This window comes from Nycticebus coucang, chromosome 20 (assembly GCF_027406575.1).
Source record: "Nycticebus coucang isolate mNycCou1 chromosome 20, mNycCou1.pri, whole genome shotgun sequence".
NCBI lineage: Eukaryota > Metazoa > Chordata > Mammalia > Primates > Lorisidae > Nycticebus > Nycticebus coucang.
This window is the reverse complement of record NC_069799.1, coordinates 22,118,506-22,138,262: the sequence shown is the minus strand read 5'-3', so window position 1 is coordinate 22,138,262 and position 19,757 is coordinate 22,118,506. Positions and strand designations below refer to the sequence as shown.

Below are 19,757 nucleotides of genomic sequence, written 5' to 3'. Positions count from 1 at the left end.
AGGATAAACACAACTTTAACACTTCATTCACATTTGTAGAGTACTTCTTCCATATGAATTATTATTAGAAAAGTATGAGAAGTATTAAAGACATTGTCATATTATTCACATATGTAGAATATCACTTTTAATTTTGCTATGTACTGAAATGTGTGAATAATGGTTATGAAATTCAACACTGTCTTCACAGTTGTAGCAGTTTTCTGTCATAAATTTTATATAGAGAATGGTTTGAGCAGAAGTTAAACAATTGTCACATTCACAGCCTTTCTGTTCAACATGAATTCTACTGTGTACAGTAAACTATGATTACTGGCATAAAGCTTCCACACGCCTACATATTGTGATTTTTTTCTCTGACATGATTTCTGTTATTTTTACTAAGGGCCAAGAATCAGTTAAAACCTTTGTCATTTATTCTCATTTGTAAGATTTCACCCCGATATGAATTTTCTTACGTGTAGTAAAGTTTGAGCTCTGGTTAAGTGTATTGCCACACCATTCACAGTTGTAGGATTTCTCTCCAGTGTAAATTCTTATAAACTTAGTAAGTTATGAACACCAAGCAAGGTACTGCCATATTCTTCATATTTCTAGAGTTTCCATGTTATCACATTTTTTTTTAATGTACAGTCTGGTTTGACCTGGAGTTAAAGGATTTGCCACACTATTCATATTTGTAATGTTTCTCTCCAGAATGAATTCTTTTATGTACAGAAAGGGATGAGGAATGCTTAAAGGCTTTGCCACATTCTTGACATTTGTAGGGTTTCTCTACAGAATGAATTCTTTTATGTACAGAAAAGTGTGAGTACCAGTTAAAAGCTTTGCCGCATTATTCACATTTGTAGGGTTTCTCTTCAGAATGAATTCTTTTATGTACAGAAAGGGCTGAGTACCGGTTAAAGGCTTTTCCACATTCTTCACATTTGTAGGGTTTCTCCCCAGAATGAATTCTTTTATGTACACAAAGGGTTGAGGAATCATTAAAGGCTTTGCCACATTCTTCACATTTGTAGGGTTTCTCTCCAGAATGAATTCTTTTATGTACAGAAAGGGCTGAGTACCGGTTAAAAGCTTTTCCACATTCTTCACATTTGTAGGGTTTCTCCCCAGAATGTATTCTTTTATGTATAGAAAGGTTTGAGGAATGCTTAAAGGCTTTGCCACATTCTTCACATTTGTAGGGTTTCTCTCCAGAATGAATTCTTTTATGTACAGAAAGGGCTGAGTACCGGTTAAAAGCTTTTCCACATTCTTCACATTTGTAGGGTTTCTCCCCAGAATGAATTCTTTTATGTATAGAAAGGTTTGAGGAATGCTTAAAGGCTTTGCCACATTCTTCACATTTGTAGGGTTTCTCTCCAGAATGAATTCTTTTATGTACATAAAGATGTGAGTACCAGTTGAAGGCTTTGCCACATTCTTCACATTTGTAGGGTTTCTCTCCAGAATGAATTCTTTTATGTACAGAAAGGTGTGAGTACCGGTTAAAGGCTTTGCCACATTCTTCACATTTGTAGGCTTTCTCTCCAGAATGAATTCTTTTATGTACAGAAAGGTTTGAGGAATGCTTAAAGGCTTTTCCACATTCTTGACATTTGTAGGGTTTCTCTCCAGAATGAATTCTTTTATGTACAGAAATGTGTGAGTACTGGTTAAAGGCTTTGCCACATTCTTCACATTTGTAGGGTTTTTCCCCAGAATGAATTCTTTTATGTACAGAAAGGGCTGAGTACCAGTTAAAGGTTTTGCCACATTCTTCACATTTGTAGGGTTTCTCTCCAGAATGAATTCTTTTATGTACAGAAAAGTGTGAGTACCAGTTAAAAGCTTTGCCGCATTCTTCACATTTGTAGGGTTTCTCCCCAGAATGAATTCTTTTATGTACAGAAAGGGTTGAGGAATCATTAAAGGCTTTGCCACATTCTTCACATTTGTAGGGTTTCTCTGCAGAATGAATTCTTTTATGTACAGAAAGGGCTGAGTACCGGTTAAAGGCTTTGCCACATTCTTCACATTTGTAGGGTTTCTCTCCAGAATGAATTCTTTTATGTACAGAAAGGGCTGAGTACCGGTTAAAGGCTTTTCCACATTCTTCACATTTGCAGGGTTTCTCCCCAGAATGAGTTCTTTTATGTATAGAAAGGTTTGAGGAATGCTTAAAGTCTTTGCCACATTCTTCACATTTGTAGGGTTTCTCTCCAGAATGAATTCTTTTATGTACATAAAGATGTGAGTACCGGTTGAAGGCTTTGCCACATTCTTCACATTTGTAGGGTTTCTCTCCAGAATGAATTCTTTTATGTACAGAAAGGGTTGAGGAATCATTAAAGGCTTTGCCACATTCTTCACATTTGTAGGGTTTCTCTCCAGAATGAATTCTTTTATGTACAAAAAGGGCTGAGTACCGGTTAAAAGCTTTTCCACATTCTTCACATTTGTAGGGTTTCTCCCCAGAATGAATTCTTTTATGTATAGAAAGGTTTGAGGAATGCTTAAAGTCTTTGCCACATTCTTCACATTTGTAGGGTTTCTCTCCAGAATGAATTCTTTTATGTACAGAAAGGTGTGAGTACCGGTTAAAGGCTTTTCCACATTCTTCACATTTGTAGGGTTTCTCTCCAGAATGAATTCTTTTATGTATAGAAAGGTTTGAGGAATGCTTAAAGTCTTTGCCACATTCTTGACATTTGTAGGGTTTCTCTCCAGAATGAATTCTTTTATGTACAGAAAGGGCTGAGTACCGGGTAAAGGCTTTGCCACATTCTTCACATTTGTAGGGTTTCTCTCCAGAATGAATTCTTTTATGTACAGAAAGGGTTGAGGAATCATTAAAGGCTTTGCCACATTCTTCACATTTGTAGGATTTCTCTCCAGAATGAATTATTTTATGTACAGAATGGTGTGAATACTGTTTAAAAATTTTGTCGCATTGTTGACATTTGTAGGGTTTCCCTCTGGTATGAAGTCTTTGATATACAGAAAGGTTTGAGTACTTGTTAAAGGCTTTGCCACATTCTTGACATTTGTAGGGTTTCTCCACAAAATTAATTGTTTGATGTGCAGAAAAGTGTGAGTACTGGTTAAAGGATTTAACACATTCCTCACATTTGAAGGGTTTCTCTGCAGAATGAATTCTTTTATGTAAAGAAAAGTTTGAGTACTGGTGGAAGGGTTGTCCACATTCTTCACATTTATAGGGTGTCTCTCCAGAATGAATTCTTTGATGCAGAAAAAGGTTTGAGTAATTGTTGAAGTTTTTGCCACATTCTTTACATGTGTAGAGTTTCTCTACATTATAAATTGTCTTATAGGTGGAATATCTTGAGCTGTAGCTAAGACACTTATCATTCTCACAATGGGAGATTTTCTCTGCAGTATGAAGTCCCCTGTGCTTAGACAGTCTTGAACATGATGGAAAGACTTTGCAATATTCCTTACATTTGCACTGCTTTTCCACAAAATTGGTTATCTTATGTTTATCCATGTTTGAGCATGGATTTAAGGCATTCCCATATTTTTTACACTCAAATGTTATTTCCCTGGTATATATCATCTTGTGTCTATTTCCATTTGATAATTTTCTGACAACTTTGAAACATTTACTCCATTGGTAGATTTTACCATGCATAGCTGTTAAACTTTTGTCTAGTCCATTGTAACATATTTTCTGCTGCTTATACTCACACACTCTATCCCAGTCTTTTATTGAGTTTAAATTTTCAGGGCTATCATTTTCATATCTTCTCAGGATTTTCTCTGGTAATAACATATTCACACCCAGCACTTGCGAATTGCTCTGGGTAGAATGATTAAATATAACTGAAAGAAAATTAAAAATACAAAATTATGCCATTGAATTTCATCACAATGGAATAAATATACATTACAAATTTTGTCTGTAAAATTATGCCCAGCACAGTAATAAGATGGCATACGACAGCATAAATGCCCTGAGAATTTCTGAGATACACATAAGTAAGAAATATATGCTGCATTTTAGCAATTATAGAAACGAAGTGAGAATTTTTAGCTCACCAGGTGAGCACAATGTGAAGAGGCATATACAGGCCAGGTGCAGTGGTTTATGTTTGTAAACCTAGCACTCTGGGTGAATGAGAGTGTGGATTGCTCCAACATAGGTATTTGAGAGCAGTCTGAGCCAGAGGGAAATCTTTGTTTAATCCAAAAATAGAAAAAATTAGTGGGGCAAGTGGCAGACACCTGCAGTCCCAGCAATTCAGGAAGCTGAAGCAAGAGTATCTCTTGAGCCCAGGACGTTGACGTTGCTGTTGACTATAATACCACAGTACTGTATCTGTGGTGAAAGACACTCTGTCTCAAAAATATATAACTATATAAAATCAAATAAGAAGAAAATGATCATGACAAAGTGCAAAATATGAGAAGAAAAGATTGTTCTACTTATAGAACACAGTCATTCCCCCATCTGAGAACGCATTGTCCATATGAATGTAAACTTTTTCCGCAAAAGAAAAACAGAGACCTACATTAACTCTACTGGCTTTTCAGGGCTTTTCTAAAGATAGGTTATGTCTCCCAAGAGGGAGAGTGCTGAAGGGAATGGCGCAGTTTGGGTTTTTTTTGTTGTTGTTGTTGGTGGTGGTGGTGGGTGTTTTTTGTTTGTTCATTCGTTTTTTTCAGTTTTTGGCCAGGGCTGGGTTTGAACCTCCAGCATATGGCCACCTCCAGCATATGGGCCAGCACCTTCCTCCTTTGAGCCACAGGTGCTGCCCAAGAATGATGCAGTTTTTATAAAACTGACTGGGGGAGCTGAAACCAAAGGTAAAATATTGTTACAGCACCAAAGAGATCCCAAGACAATAGACATATTCAGGTCTAGCAAGTGATTACAATCTCTTAGGAGGAAATGTGAGGAAAATGCTTCAGCTAGAAAATAGCCACAGAATTTCACAGGCAAAACTCTTTCAGAATGTATACTGAACCGCCTCAAGTCTTTAGTATAATTTGTATCAGAGTCCTTCCTGTAAGGCAAAGCCATATCATGGATTTTGTGAAAGGTGCCTTAATTTGAATTGGTGCCCTTAGCACAATGGTTATGATGCCAGCTACAAACACGGAGGGTGGCGCGTTTGAACCCAACCTGGGCCAGCTAAACACCATTGACAACGAGAACAAAAAATACCTGGGCACAAAATATGGAAACAGCCTAAATGCTCACTAACCCAGGAATGGATTAACAAGCTGTGGTATATGTACACTATGGAATATTATTCAGACATTAAAAAAGATGGAGACTTTACGTAAATCCTTTGTATTAATCTGGATGGAAGTAGAACACATTATTCTTAGTAAAGCATTAGAAGAATGGAGAAACATGAATCCTATGTACTCAATTTTGATATGAGGAGAATTAATGACAATTAATGACATGGTAGGGGTGGGGGAAGGGGAGAACAGACAGACAAAAAAAAGTGGAGGGTGGGGAAAGGAAGAGAAGAGACAGGGAAGGAGTGAGGTGGTGGAGTCTTGGTGTGTGCCACACCTTTTGGGGGCAAGAGACGATTGTAAGAGGGTATTTTCCTAACAAATACAATCAGTGTAACCTGGTTTCTTGTACCTCAATGAATCCCAAATAATAAATTAAAAAAAAAAAAATAGCCGGGCACTGTGGTTGGGCACCTGTAGTCCCAGCTACTGGGAGGCAGAGGTGAGAGAATTCTTTAAGCCCGAGAGTTTGAGGTTGCTGTGAGCTGTGATGCCATAGCACCCTATTGAAGGCAACAGAGTGAGATTGTCCGAAAAAAAAAAACCCAAAAAGGTGCCTTTGTGATCCTCAAAAATTAACGAAAGATTAGAACATGTAAAAAATAATAGGGTGACATAACACTAAGAAACAAAATAAGTAATGTAGAATCAACCATAAAATATAGAGATGTCTAAATTATTTAAGAGTTTTATCTTAATGATGGTAAATGGATGAAATGGGAATGATACAAACAACTAAGTAATATCATAAAAATGGAGATATCAACAAAAAAGAAAAGCTTTTAAGAAAGAGAAATTCCTAACTTGAAGAACACAGGGAAAAGACTAAGAAATTTTCAAAGGAAAAAATATGGAATATCAAGCTCACCACACGTCAGCTAGGAGAAACACAAAAAACCCATAAAAAGACACATGAAGATCAAAGATTTGAAAGCCACACAAGAGTATCCTTGTGTGGAGAGTATCCAGATGTGTCATCTCTAAGCACGCTCTTCTGAGATTACTACTGGATTTTTTGACACACATCTTCCATATCAAAAAAGAGTTGGATGGGGTGGTACCTGTGGCTCAAAGGAGTAAGGCAACATCCCCATGTGCCAGAAGTGGCGGGTTCAAGACAAGCCCCAGCCAAAAACTGCAAAAAAAAAAAAAAGACTTGGGTGATACAGTCAAAGTGCTGAAAGAACACAAATTTTAAAACATATGTACTATATCCTGCAAAACATCCCTTCAAGATAAAGAAAAAAATAAACATTTATCAAGATAAATGAATGCTGAAAACTACCAAAGAAGAAATCTCAAAGAAAGCCCCTTTCTTTTAAATTATGAAATTATGCTTAAGAACAATGCTAAATTAGGTAACAATAACTAAATCTGGAAAAAAAAAGCTAAGTACATTTAAGTAAAACTTTTGTATTATTATAATGACAGGGCAGTAAGCACTTTTATTTTATTTATTTTTATGTGTTTTTTTTTTTTTTTTTGTAGAGACTATGTCTCACTTTATCACCGTTGGTAGAGTTCTGTAGCATCACACAGATCACTGCAACCTTCAACTCGTGGGTTTAGGCGATTCTCTGTGCCTCAGCCTCTCAAGTAGCTGGGACTACATTCACCTGCCACAACGCCCAGCTATTTTTTTGTTGCCCTTTGGCTTGGGCCAGGTTTGAACTCACAACCCTCGGTATATGGGGGCCAGTGCCCTACTCACTGAACCACAGATGCCACCCTATTTCCTGTTTTTCGAGACAGAATTGTAAGCTGTCATCCTGGGTAGAATGCCATGGCATCACAGCTCACAGCAACCTCAAAGTTTTGGGCTTAAGCAAGACTACTGCGACACCTTCCCAAGTAGCTGGGACTACAGGTGTCTGCCACAACACCAGGGCATGTTTTCATTTTAGTTGTCATTGTTGTTTGGCAGGTCAGGTCTGGATTCAAACCTGCCAGCTCGGGTGTATCTGGCTGATGCCCTAGCTGCTGAGCTATAGGTGTTGAGCCCAGAAAGCTTTTTAAATCATGCTTTAAAATTCAAAGACAAAAACATAATCTTAACATGAAACTTCTGTTAATGGTATAAGTGTTCAATGTAACAAGATGAAATTGGTGACTTCAGCAAGTTGAAAGGAAGGCTGGGCCAGGTGTCTCACACCTATAATCCTAGCACTTGGGATGTCAAGGCAAGTGATTTCCTGAGCTCATAGGTTCCACACCAGCCTGAGCCAGAGAGAGACCTCATCTCTAAAATAGCTAGGCGCTGTGGAAAGCACCTGTAGTCCCAGCTACTAAGGAGTTGAAGCAAGAGAATCACTCCAGCCCAAGAGTCATAGGTTGCTGTGAGGTACAACACCAGAGCACTCTAAAGAGGGTGAGAAGTGAGACTCTGTCCCAAAAAAAAAAAAAAAAAAAAAAACTAGCCAGGCACTGTGGTAGGGGCCTGTACTTGCAACTATTGAAGAGACTGAAGCAAGACGATCTCATTAATCTGACAGTTTGAGGTTGCTGTGAGCTATGACAATGCCACAGCACTCTACTCAGGGACACAGAGTGAGACTCTGACAAAAAAACAAAACAAAACAAAAACCATAGAACCAAAAAATAAGGAATATAAATAGTTATAATTTTTGCATTCAATTGAAGTTAGCTTGATATGAATCTGAATAATATTAATAATATTGTTATATCTTTAAGAACTTTTCATAATTTCCATTCTTCAAGGTGTTCAGAAAGAAAATATCTATAGAATTCATGTGAAGTAAACTAAGAAAGCAATCAGACTAATTACAAAAATCAATAAAACAGAAATGAAGGTAGCAAGAGAAGAAATGAGGAGAAAATATCTAGCAGAAATAAAGTAATAGTAACTTTAACTCATGTATATTTAATGAAATTAACTCAATAATCTAAAAAGATGATATGGCTGAATAGACTTACAATAAATAAGTTTCTACAATATTAGGTCCAAAGAAAACTCCTTGTAACTTTATGGACTCAAATAGGCTAAAAGTAAAAAGGCAAAAAATCTGTATGCCAAGCAAATAGTAACTCTTAAGTGGGTGAAGTAGCTACAATTATATCAGACAATATACACTTGTGACCTAAACAGCCAAGAGAAAAATGTAGTAGTAATGGAATAGGCCCCTTTACAAAGAATCCTCACTATCTAGTACATATACTCACAAACTTCATTTAGGTATTTTACATATCTTGTATTATATAAACAAGTATGTATAACACCATTGATTCCAATATAAGAAATAAATCATGGCAAAAGCAAAGGAAGAAACAGCCACATGGTCATTTTTAATTTTAGACCTTAGTTTTTTTTTCTCTCTTTTTAAAAATTTCAGATTAATGTGAGGGTACAAACAATTGGATCACATACTGTTCATAGTGACTCACACCTATACTCATACTACTCTGGGAGGGTGGATAGCTTTAGCTCATGTGTTCCAGACCAGCCTGAGCAGAGCGAGAACCCCATCTCTACTAAAAATAGAATAACTGGGCTCAGCACCTGTAGCTCAAGCGGCTAAGGCACCAGCCACATACACCTGAGGTGGCGGGTTCAAATGTAGCCCAGGCTGGCCAAATAACAAAGATGGCTGCAACCAAAAAATAGCCGGGCATTGTGGCAGGTGCCTGTAGTCCCAACTACTTGGGAGGCAGAGGCAGGATAATCCCTTGCGCCCAGGAGTTGGAGGTTGCTGTGAGCTGTGATTTCAAAGCACTCGACCCAGGGCTACACCTTGAGGCTTTGTCTCAAAAAATAAATAAATACAAAATATAAAATAAAAATAAAATAGAATAACTGGGGTAAAAGAATCTCTTGAGCGAAAGAGTTGGATGTTGCTATGAGCTAAGAAACCATGGCAGTCTACCCAGGTCAACAGCTTGAGACAATGTCTCAAAATAAAAATTTAAAAATTAGGTTACACATTTTCCATTTGTTAGATAAAGTCCCGCTTATAGTTATGTCCCTCACCCAGGAGGTATGCCATATACCCTTACAAAAAACACCATTTTCAATAATCAATTGAAAAATTAGAAAAAACATTAATAAGATAATAGACAACTTGAACATTGTGTATTCTAACAAACATGACAGAACTAACATACCTAACAAACAGAACTAACATATCTAACAAACATAACAGAACTCTCTAGTCAAAAGCAAAATAAGGCTGGCTATGGTGTCTCAGGGCTGTAATCCTAGCACTCTTGAAGGATGAGACTGGAGGATTACTTGAGGCCAGGAGAGTTTGTGAAGAGCCTGAGCAAAAGTGAGACCTCCTCACTAAAAAATAGCTGGACATTGTGGTGGGCGCCTGTACTCCCAGGTACCTGGGAGGCTGAGGTAAGATATTTGCTTTATCCCAGAAGTTTGAGGTTGTTGTGAACTATGATGACACAGCACTCTACCAAGAGCAACAGTGAGACTCTGTCTCAATGAAAAAAAAAAAAATGAAAGGGCGGCACGTGTGTCTCAGTACGTAGGGCACCAACCCCATATACTGAGGGTGGCGGGTTTCAACCTGGCCCCAGCTAAACTGAAACAACAACAACAAATAGCTGGCCATTGTGCCAAGCGCCTGTAGTCCCACCTACTCGGGAGGCTGAGGCAAGAGAATCACCTAAGCCCAAGACCTGGAGGTTGCTATGAGCTGTAACGCCAAAGCACTTTACCAAGAATGACAAAGTGAGACACTGTGTCTTAAAAAAGAAAGAAAGAAAGAAAAAGTGACAAAGTATTGAACTGATATTTTTCAAAAAAGATACATAAATAGCCAAGAAGCATTAGAAAGGATGCTCAAAATTAGTAACTACTGAAGAATGCAAAGCAAAATCACAATGAAGAATGAATACTAAAATAAAATTCTCCCACTGAGAATTTTGTTTGTTTGTTTGTTTTGGGGGGGAGTCTCACTGTGTTGCTCTAGGTACAGTACTACAGTGTCACAGCTCACAGCAACCTCCAACTGTTGGGCTTCAGTGATCCTCTTGACTCAGCCTCTCAAGTAGCTGGGACAACAAGCATCTGCCACAATGCCTGGCTATCTTTTTGTTACAGTAGTTGTTGTTTAGCTGACCTGTGCTGGGTTCAAACCCACCAGCCTTGGTGTGTGCGGCCAGCCACGGGGTTATGGGCGCCAAGCCCTACTGAGAATTTTGAACTGATTATTTGGGCATCTCCAATTTCTCCAAGCCATGATCTGGGGCTGGTTCCACCTATCCAGAGACCTGAAGGGAGATACTTACTCATGACAAAGGAGACAAGCCTGAAGACCCTGGAACTTTGTGTGTGTGTGTGTGTGTGTGTGTATGTTTATATATCTATTTGTGTGTATATGTAAATATATACAGACATGAGAACCTGCATTTGACCACCTCCCTACATTGAACACCTCCCCGACTTCACCTAATGTACATAGACTGGGCATGCACCAAAAGTAAGTATCAGTACACAAGGCCAAGTTTCTTATGCTAACCACCTATGTGTGTTGGCAAGATTTTTTTTTTTTTTATTGTTGGGGATTCATTGAGGTGTACAATAAGCCACATTACACTGATTGCAATTGTTAGGTAAAGTCCCTCTTGCAATCATGTCTTGCCCCCATAAAGTGTGACACACACCAAGGCCCCACCACTTGAGTGGTCAACTTTCAAAGGTCTACTGTGTTTCTGTGTGTGTGGGTGTGTGTGCATGATACAGTACTGATAAGCATAACCTAAACAAGAGAAGGTTATAAAATAAAGGTTATTTATGACAGGCATGGTGGCGGATATCTGTTAATCTTAATCACTTTAGAAGGCCAAGGAAGGTGGATCACCTGAGCTCAGGCATTCAAGAGCAGCCTGAGAAAGATCAAGACCCCTTCTTTAGTAAAAATAGAAACACTACCCAGACACTGTGGCAGATCCCTCTAGTCCCACCTACTGGGGAGGCTGAAAAGAAAGGATCACTTGAACGCAAGAGTTTGATGTTGCTATGATCTACAATGCCTCTGAACTTAACTCCAGGGTGGTAGAGTGAGAAATTGTCTCAGAAAAGTTTATAAGAGTGATTTTGTAACAAGAGAGAATTTAATACATGCTCATGGATACTGTAACTCACCGATGACAGCATACGTAAGAAATGTACAGAGTAGATAACTTTAACTATATTAAAGTTGAGAAATTGGAGCTTGGCACCTGTAGTTCAAGCAGCTAAGGTGCCAGCCACATTTACGAGAGCTGGCAAGTTCATATCCAGCCCGGGCCTGCCAAACAACCATGAGAAATACAACCAAAAGATAGCCAGGCATTGTGGCAGGAGCCTTTAGACCCAGCTACTTGGGAAGCTGAGACAAGAGAATCACATAAGCCCAGGTGTTGGAGGTTGCTGTGAGGGTGACAGCAGGGTGACAGCTTGAGGCTCTGTTTCAAAAAAAAAAAAATGTTGAGAAATTGGGCTAAGTGCCTGTAGCCCAGAGGCTAGGGTGCCAGCCACATACACCAGAGTGCAGGGGTAGAATCTAGCCCCGGGGAGGGAGAGCAAGATGGTGGCCGAGTAACAGCTTCCTTACATCTGGGCACTGTGAGTCTGGGGAGATAAGACACCAGGCATCTCTGACTGGTGGAATCTGCCTATAATCATCACTTTGAGGATACAGGGAGTCAGCAAGAGACTTCTGGACCCCACGACAAGGACAAAAACAGTGGAAAACTGGCAAATAATCGTGTGTGTTCGATCAGTATAATCCCGCTGACAGCTGCAAGTGCAGTAGCAGTGAGACTACGAACCTTCAAGGCCTTACCTGTGAACTGTTTTGGTGTTTTTGAACTTGGCACTCAGTTGAACTGCCTTGGGGAGAGCTACAGCGGTAGTGTGGAGAACTTTGGGCGTCGTCTGGGACCCCAGACTGAGCCGCTGAGCCTGACGGATGGAGCTAATAGTGTTTGGCTGTGGGCCACAGGGAACCATTGTGAGAGAACTGCCCCAACAAGGTCCACCCTAGGGGTTGCAGAGCAAGGATCAGGCGGGAACTAGTAACCCAGTGACTGACCTGCCTAAAGGCGGGGTCTGAGACACCTTAAAGCCCTTACCCACGGGGCAGAATGAGACCGGTTTTGGCACACTGGGTAAGTGGATAGCCACATCACCAGTGATTCCAGCAACAAGCACTTTCCTGGGAAAGCTTCTCCTTAGCAAGATCAGATGCTTTAAGTGCCTTTTAAGAGAGCTGAAGAGAGACTTAGGGTGTCTACACTGTGGGGTTTGAGAAATCAGTGGAGGTCTCCTGTCATATTAGCATTTTAATTAACATCTCATACCCCAAAAGACCACCTATTGCCCAGACAATATTCAAGAAGACATATATATATACTGCTTTGTTTTGGCTGTTTTTTTTTTTGTTTGTTTTGTTTGCTTTTTTGTTGTTTATTTTGATTTCGTTGTTGTTTTGTTTTTTAATTTCAACCTTTTCCATACAGATTTTTTCTTTTCTTTATCCAGTTTTTCAAATATAAATACAATTTCCCATTGCTGCCTTTTTCAATAACTAGAACTTCATTTTTGTTAGTGTTTCTACCCCTATTATCTGGTTTTTCACCCAATTTTGTCCATACACTTTTCTGTTTGCTTGTTTTGGTTTCATTTATAGCTTTTTTGTCTTTCACCTCTTCTTTCTGGAGGTGGGGGTACTGTGTCTGATCAGGCTATCAAAGAGTTGCTGACCTCAAGTGAAGCACCGAACCGGACACTCCCAGAGGTTGGAGTTTTTCAAGGTTGTGTCAAAGTACCCTACTGTACATGTATATTGCTCTGTCTCCCTCTTACTGAGCCTCTCTTCTTTTTGTCAATATTCATTTTACCCACCCCCTCTCCTTTCTCTATTTTCTTTTCATTCTTTCCTGCTCTCTTTTCAACCTTCTCATCCTTCTGGTCCTATACCAAAAGGACTCATCAAAAACCTTGGTCCACAGACACAGGATCTTAAAGAGCAAAAGGAAGAGAAAGGAAAATTAGGGCAAGGAAACAGATAAAAGAAATCACTCATGAGGAAGAACCAGCAGAAAGCTCCACTCAACAGTAAAAACCAGTCCAGAACAAACCCTCCAAGGGACCATGAGGTAGCTACTGCAGAAAATTCGACAAATAAAGAAATGTTAGGAATGACAAAAAGGGAATTTAGAAAACTCATGATAAAAACAATGAAGGAGGGCGGCGCCTGTGGCTCAGTCAGTAGGGTGCCGGCCCCATATACCGAGGGTGGCAGGTTCAAACCCGGCCCCGGCCAAACTGCAACCAAAAAAATAGCCGGGCGTTGTGGTGCACGCCTGTAGTCCCAGCTACTCGGGAGGCTGAGGCAAGAGAATCGCTTAAGCCCAGGAGTTGGAGGTTGCTGTGAGCTGTGTGAGGCCACGGCACTCTACCGAGGGCCATAAAGTGAGACTCTGTCTCTACAAAAAAAAAAAAAAAAAAAAATGAAGGAAATGATGGAAACAATGAAGGAAACTGCTAATAAAGTGGAAAATAAACAAAAGGAAATCTAAAAACAGAATCAAATAAAAGATGAAACAAATGAAGAATATAGAAAGGATATAGCAGAGCTGAAGGAACTGAAGCAGTCAATTAGAGAACTTAAACATGCAATGGACAGTACCAGCAACAGGTTAGACCATGCAGAAGAAAGAATTTCAGAGGTAGAAGACAAAGTTTTTTAGATAACTCAGATAGTTAAAGAGGCAGAAAAGAAGAGAGAGAAAGCAGAATGTTCACTGTCAGAATTATGGGACCTTATGAAGCGTTCCAACATACAAGTTATAGGAATCCCAGAAGGGGAAGAAGAATACCCCAGAGGAATGGAAGCCATACTAGAGAATATTATAAAAGAAAATTTCCCAAATATCACCAAAGATTCTGACACACTGCTTTCAGAGAGATATCGGACCCCAGGTCGCCTCAACTCTAACCGAGCTTCTCCAAGACACATTTTGATGAACCTGTCCAAAGTCCAGACAAAAGAAAAGATTCTGCAAGCTGCCAGAAGTAAGCGCCAGTTGACCTACAGAAGCAAATCTATCAGAGTTACTGCAGATTTCTCTAATTAAACTTTCCAAGCAAGAAGACAATGGTCATCTACCTTTAATCCACTTAAACAGAATAATTTCCAGTCCAGAATGCTGTACCCTGCTAACCTAAGCTTTAAAATTGACGGAGAAATCAAATTATTTATGGATATACAAACATTGAGGAAATTCGCCACAATAAGCCCAGCTCTACAGGAAATACTTCAACCAGTTCTACACACTGACCATCACAATAGATCAGCAGCAAAGTAAAAACTCAGAAATTGAAGGACAGAACCTAACTTCCACACTGATGCAAAAGATAAAACTAAGCAATGGACTCTTACAAAATAAGATCAATAGAACACTACAACACTTATCAATTATCTCAATAATGTTAATGGCTTGAATTCCCTACTGAAGAGACATAGATTGGCCAACTGGATGAAAAAACACAAGCCATCTATTTGCTATCTGCAATAAACCCACCTGGCTTCAAAGACAAATTAAAACTCCAAGTCAAGTGTTTGAATACAAATTTTTAGGCAAATGAAATTAAGAAATAAAGAGGACTTGCAATCTTATTTTCAGATACATGTGGATTTAAAGCAACTAAAGTCAAAAGACAAAGATGGTCACATTATATTGGTTAAGGGAAAATTACAACAAGAAGACGTTTCAATTCTAAATATTTATGCACCCAATTTGAATGCTCCTATATTCTTGAAACAGACCTTACTCAATCTTAATAATATGATAACCGATAATACCATAATAAGAGAGGACTTTAACACTCCTCTTACAAAGCTGGACAGATCCTATAAACAGAAATTAAACAAAGAGGGCGGTGCCTGTGGCTCAGTGAGTAGGGGGCCGGCCCCATATGCCAAGGGTGGCGGGTAAAAGGCCAGCCCTGGCCAAACTGCAACAACAACAACAAAATAGCCGGGTGTTGTGGCGGGCGCCTATAGTCCCAGCTAATCGGGAGGCTGAGGCAAGGGAATCGCTTAAGCCCAGGAGCTGGAGGTTGCTGTGAGCTGTGTGATGCCACAGCACTCTACCAAGAGCCATAAAGTGAGACTCTGTCTCTACAAAAAAAAAAAAGAAATTAGACAAAGATATAAGAGATTTAAATGAGACCCTAAAACAACTGTGCTTGATAGACGCATATAGAACACTCCATCCCAAAGATAAAGAATACACATTCTTCTCATCACCCCATGGAACATTCTCCACAATTGATTATATCCTGGGACACAAAACAAATATCAACAGAATAAAAAGAATCGAATTTTTAAATTTTAACTTCTCAGACCATAAGGCACTAAAGGTGGACTTCAACTCTAACAAAAACGCTTGACCCCACACAAAGGCATGGAAATTAAATAATCTTCTGTTAAATAACAGATGGGTGCAGGAAGAAACAAAAAAGGAAATCATTAACTTCCTTGAGCATAACCACAATGAAGACACAAGCTACCAAAACCTGTGGGATACGGCAAAAGCAGTACTGATAGGAAAATTTATCGCTTTAGATGCCTAAATTCGAAAAACAGAAAGAGAGCACATCAACAAACTCACAAGCCATCTTATGGAGTTGGAAAAAGAAGAACAATCTAAGCCTAATGTCACTAGAAGAAAAGATATCTCCAAAATCAAATCAGAGATCAATGAAATTGAAAACAAAATAATCATTCTGAAAATTAATGAAACAAGGAGTTGGTTTCTCGAAAAAATAAATAAAATAGATAAACCAATGGCCAGACTAACGAGAAATAGAAAAGTAAAATCTGTAGTAACCTCAATCAGAAATGATGAACAGGAAATAACAACTGATCCCACAGAGATACAAGAGATCATCTCTGAATACTACCAGAAACTCTATGCCCACAAATTTGACAGTGTGAAAGAAATAGATCAATATTTGGAATCACACCCTCTCCCTAGACTTAGCCAGGAAGAAATAGAGCTCCTGAACAGCTCAATTTCAAGCACTGAGATTAAAGAAAAAATAAAAAAACTTCCAACCAAAAAATGCCCTGGTCCAGATGGCTTCCGCCAGAATTCTATCAAACCTTCAAGGAAGAGCTTATTCCTGGACTGCAGAAATTATTCCAAAAAATTGAGGAAGAAGAAATCTTCCCCAACATATTCTATGAAGCAAACATCACCCTGATACCAAAACCAGGAAAAGAACCAACCAAAAAGGAGAATTTCAGACCAATCTCTCTTATGAATGTAGATGCAAAAATTCTCTACAAAATCCTAGCCAATAGATTACAGCTTATCATCAAAAAAGTCATACATCATGATCAAGTAGGATTCATCCCAGGGATGCAAGGCTGGTTTAACATACACAAGTCCATAAACGTTATCCACCATATTAACAGAGGCAAAAATAAAGATCACATGATCCTCTCAATAGATGCAGAAAAAGCATTTGATAAAATCCAGCATCCTTTTCTAATTAGAACACTGAAGAGTATAGGCATAGGTGGAACATTTCTAAAACTGATTGAAGCTATCTATGACAAACCCACAGCTAATATTTTACTGAATGGAGTAAAACTGAAAGCTTTTCCTCTTAAAACTGGAACCAGACAAGGTTGTCCTCTGTCACCTTTACTATTCAACATAGTGCTGGAAGTTCTAGCCAATACAATTAGGCAACACAAGGAAATCAAGGGAATCCAAATGGGAGCAAAGGAGGTCAAAGTTTCCATCTTTGCTGATGACATGATCTTATGCTTAAGAGAATCCGAAATACTCAACCACAAGACTCCTAGAAGTCATCAAAAATAATGTTTCGAGATAAAAAATCAATGTCCACAAGTCAGTAACCTTTGTATACGCCAATAAAAGACAAGATGAGAAGCTAATTACGGACACAACTCCCTTCAAAAAAAAAAAAATGAAATATCTAGGAATATACCTAATGAAGGAGGTAAAGGACCTCTACAAGGAAAATTATGTAATCCTCAGAAAAGAAATAGCAAAGGATATTAACAAATGAAAGAAAAAACCATGCTCATGGATGGGAAGAATCAACATTGTTAAAATGTCTATACTTCCCAAAGCAATCTACCTATTCAATGCCATTCCTATCAAAATACCAACATTGTACTTTCAAGATTTGGAAAAAATGATTCTGCGTTTTTTATGGAACCAGAAAAAACCCCGAATAGCTAAGGCAGTTCTCTGTAACAAAAATAAAGCTGGGGGCATCAGCATACCAGATTTTAGTCTGTACTACAATGCCATAGTGCTCAAGACAGAATGGTACTGGCACAAAAATAGAGACATAGACACTTGGAATCAAATAGAAAACCAAGAAATGAAACTAACAACTTACAACCACCTAATCTTTGATAAACCAAACAAGAACATACCTTGGGGTAAAGACTTCCTATTCAATAAATGGTGTTGGGAGAACAGGATATCCACATGTAAAAGACTGAAATGGATCCACACCTTTCACCACTCACAAATATTGATTCAAAATGGATAAAGGACTTAAATTTAAGGCCTGAAACAATAAAAATCCTCCAAGAATGCATAGGAAAAACACTGGAAGATATTGGCCTGGGGAAAGACTTCATGAAGAAGACTGCCATGGCAATTGCAACAACAAAAATAAACAAATGGGACTTTATTTAACTGAAAAGCTTCTGTACAGCTAAGGAGACAACATCGAAAGCAAAGAGACAACCTACACAATGGGCAAGGATATTTGCATATTTTGAATCAGACAAAAGCTTGAGAACTAGGATCTATAGAGAACTCAAATTAATCCACATGAAAAAAGCCAACAATCCCATATATCAATGGGCAAGAGACATGAATAGAAACTTCTCTAAAGAAGACAGACGAATGGCTAACATACATATGAAAAAATGTTCATCATCCCTATATATTAGAGAAATGCAAATCAAAACCACGCTGAGATACCATCTAACCCCAGTAAGAATGGCCCAAATTCTCAAATGGCCCAAATCTCAAAACTGCAGATGCTGGCGTGGATGTGGAGAGAAGGGAACACTTTTACACTGCTGGTGGGACTGCAAACTAATACAACTATTCTGGAAGGAAGTATGAAGAAACCTTAAAGCACTCAAGCTAGACCTCCCATTTGATCCTGCAATCCCATTATTGGGCACGTACCCAGAAGGAAAGAAATCCTTTTATCATAAGGACACTTGTACTGGACTGTTTATTGCAGCTCAATTTATAATCACCAAAATGTGGAAATAGCCTAAATGCCCACCAACCCAGGAATGGATTCACAAGCTGTGGTATATGTGTACAATGGAATACTATTCAGGTATTAAAAAAATGGAGACTTTACCTCCTTCTTATTAACCTGGATGGAAGTGGAAGACATTATTCTTAGTAAAGCATCACAAGAATGTAGAAGCATGAATCCTATGTACTCAATTTTGATATGAGGACAATTAATAACAATTAAGGTCATGGGGGGGAAGCAGAGAGAGGGAAGGAGGAAGAAGGGTTGGGCCTTGGTGAGTGCCAAGTGTGGCAAGACATGATTGCAAAAGGGACTTTACCTAACAAATGCAATCAGTGTAACCTGGCTCATGCTACCCTCAATGAATCCCCAACAGTAAAAAAAAAAAATGTTTTAACTGAAAAAAAAAAAAAAAAATCTAGTCCCAGCCTATCAAACAACAAGGACAACTACAAACAAAATGTAGCCCGGTGTTGTGGCAGGCACGTGTTGTCCCAGCTACTTGAGCGTCTAAGGCAAGAAAGTCGCTTAAGCCCAAGAGATTGAGGTTGCTGTGAGCTATGATGCCAATGCACTCTTCAAGAGCAACAACTTGAGACTCTGTCTCAAAAATTTAAAATAAAAAATAAAATTTGAGAAATTAGAGCATACACAAACTAAACTATCACAATTCATATGAAGGCAATGTTGAAGTTAAATTACATGAGTTTTTTTTTTTTTTTTTTTTTTTTTGTAGAGACAGAGTATCACTGTACCGCCCTCGGGTAGAGTGCCATGGCGTCAAACGGCTCACAGCAACCTCTAACTCTTGGGCTTACGCGATTCTCTTGGCTCAGCCTCCTGAGCAGCTGGGACTACAGGCGCCACAACGCCCGGCTATTTTTTTGTTGCGGTTTGGCCGGGGCTGGGTTTGAACCCGACACCCTTGGCATGTGGGGCTGGCGCCCTACTCACTGAGCCACAGGCGCAGCCTTACATGAGTTTTTTTTTTATATTTAGGGGAGATTCTTAAGTGTTCTGATAAAATTTACTGACTATACTTTCTGCAGAATCTTGTTTGAAAACTTCATTGAATCAAAAACTATAAAGCAGAAGACATATGCCATCTATTTGAAGTGTCCTGAGATGCCTAACCCAAATACTATTTCTAACTGCTCATTCTCACATTTTGAACAGGATGCTAAGGCAGTGGTTCTCAACTTGTGGGTTG

The 19,757-nt window shown here is 38.9% G+C and overlaps 1 protein-coding gene across 1 annotated transcript in view; it reads right to left on the bottom strand.

Annotated features, from left to right (window-relative positions):
* Positions 1-667: 667 nt before the first annotated feature.
* LOC128572508 (zinc finger protein 493-like) overlaps positions 668-19,757 on the bottom strand; it is a 64,300-nt gene continuing 45,210 nt past the window's right edge. The window contains 2 exon segments of the mRNA XM_053572547.1: positions 668-2,972; positions 4,429-4,483. Of these exon segments, the coding sequence (XP_053428522.1) occupies positions 668-2,972; positions 4,429-4,483 (2,360 nt within the window).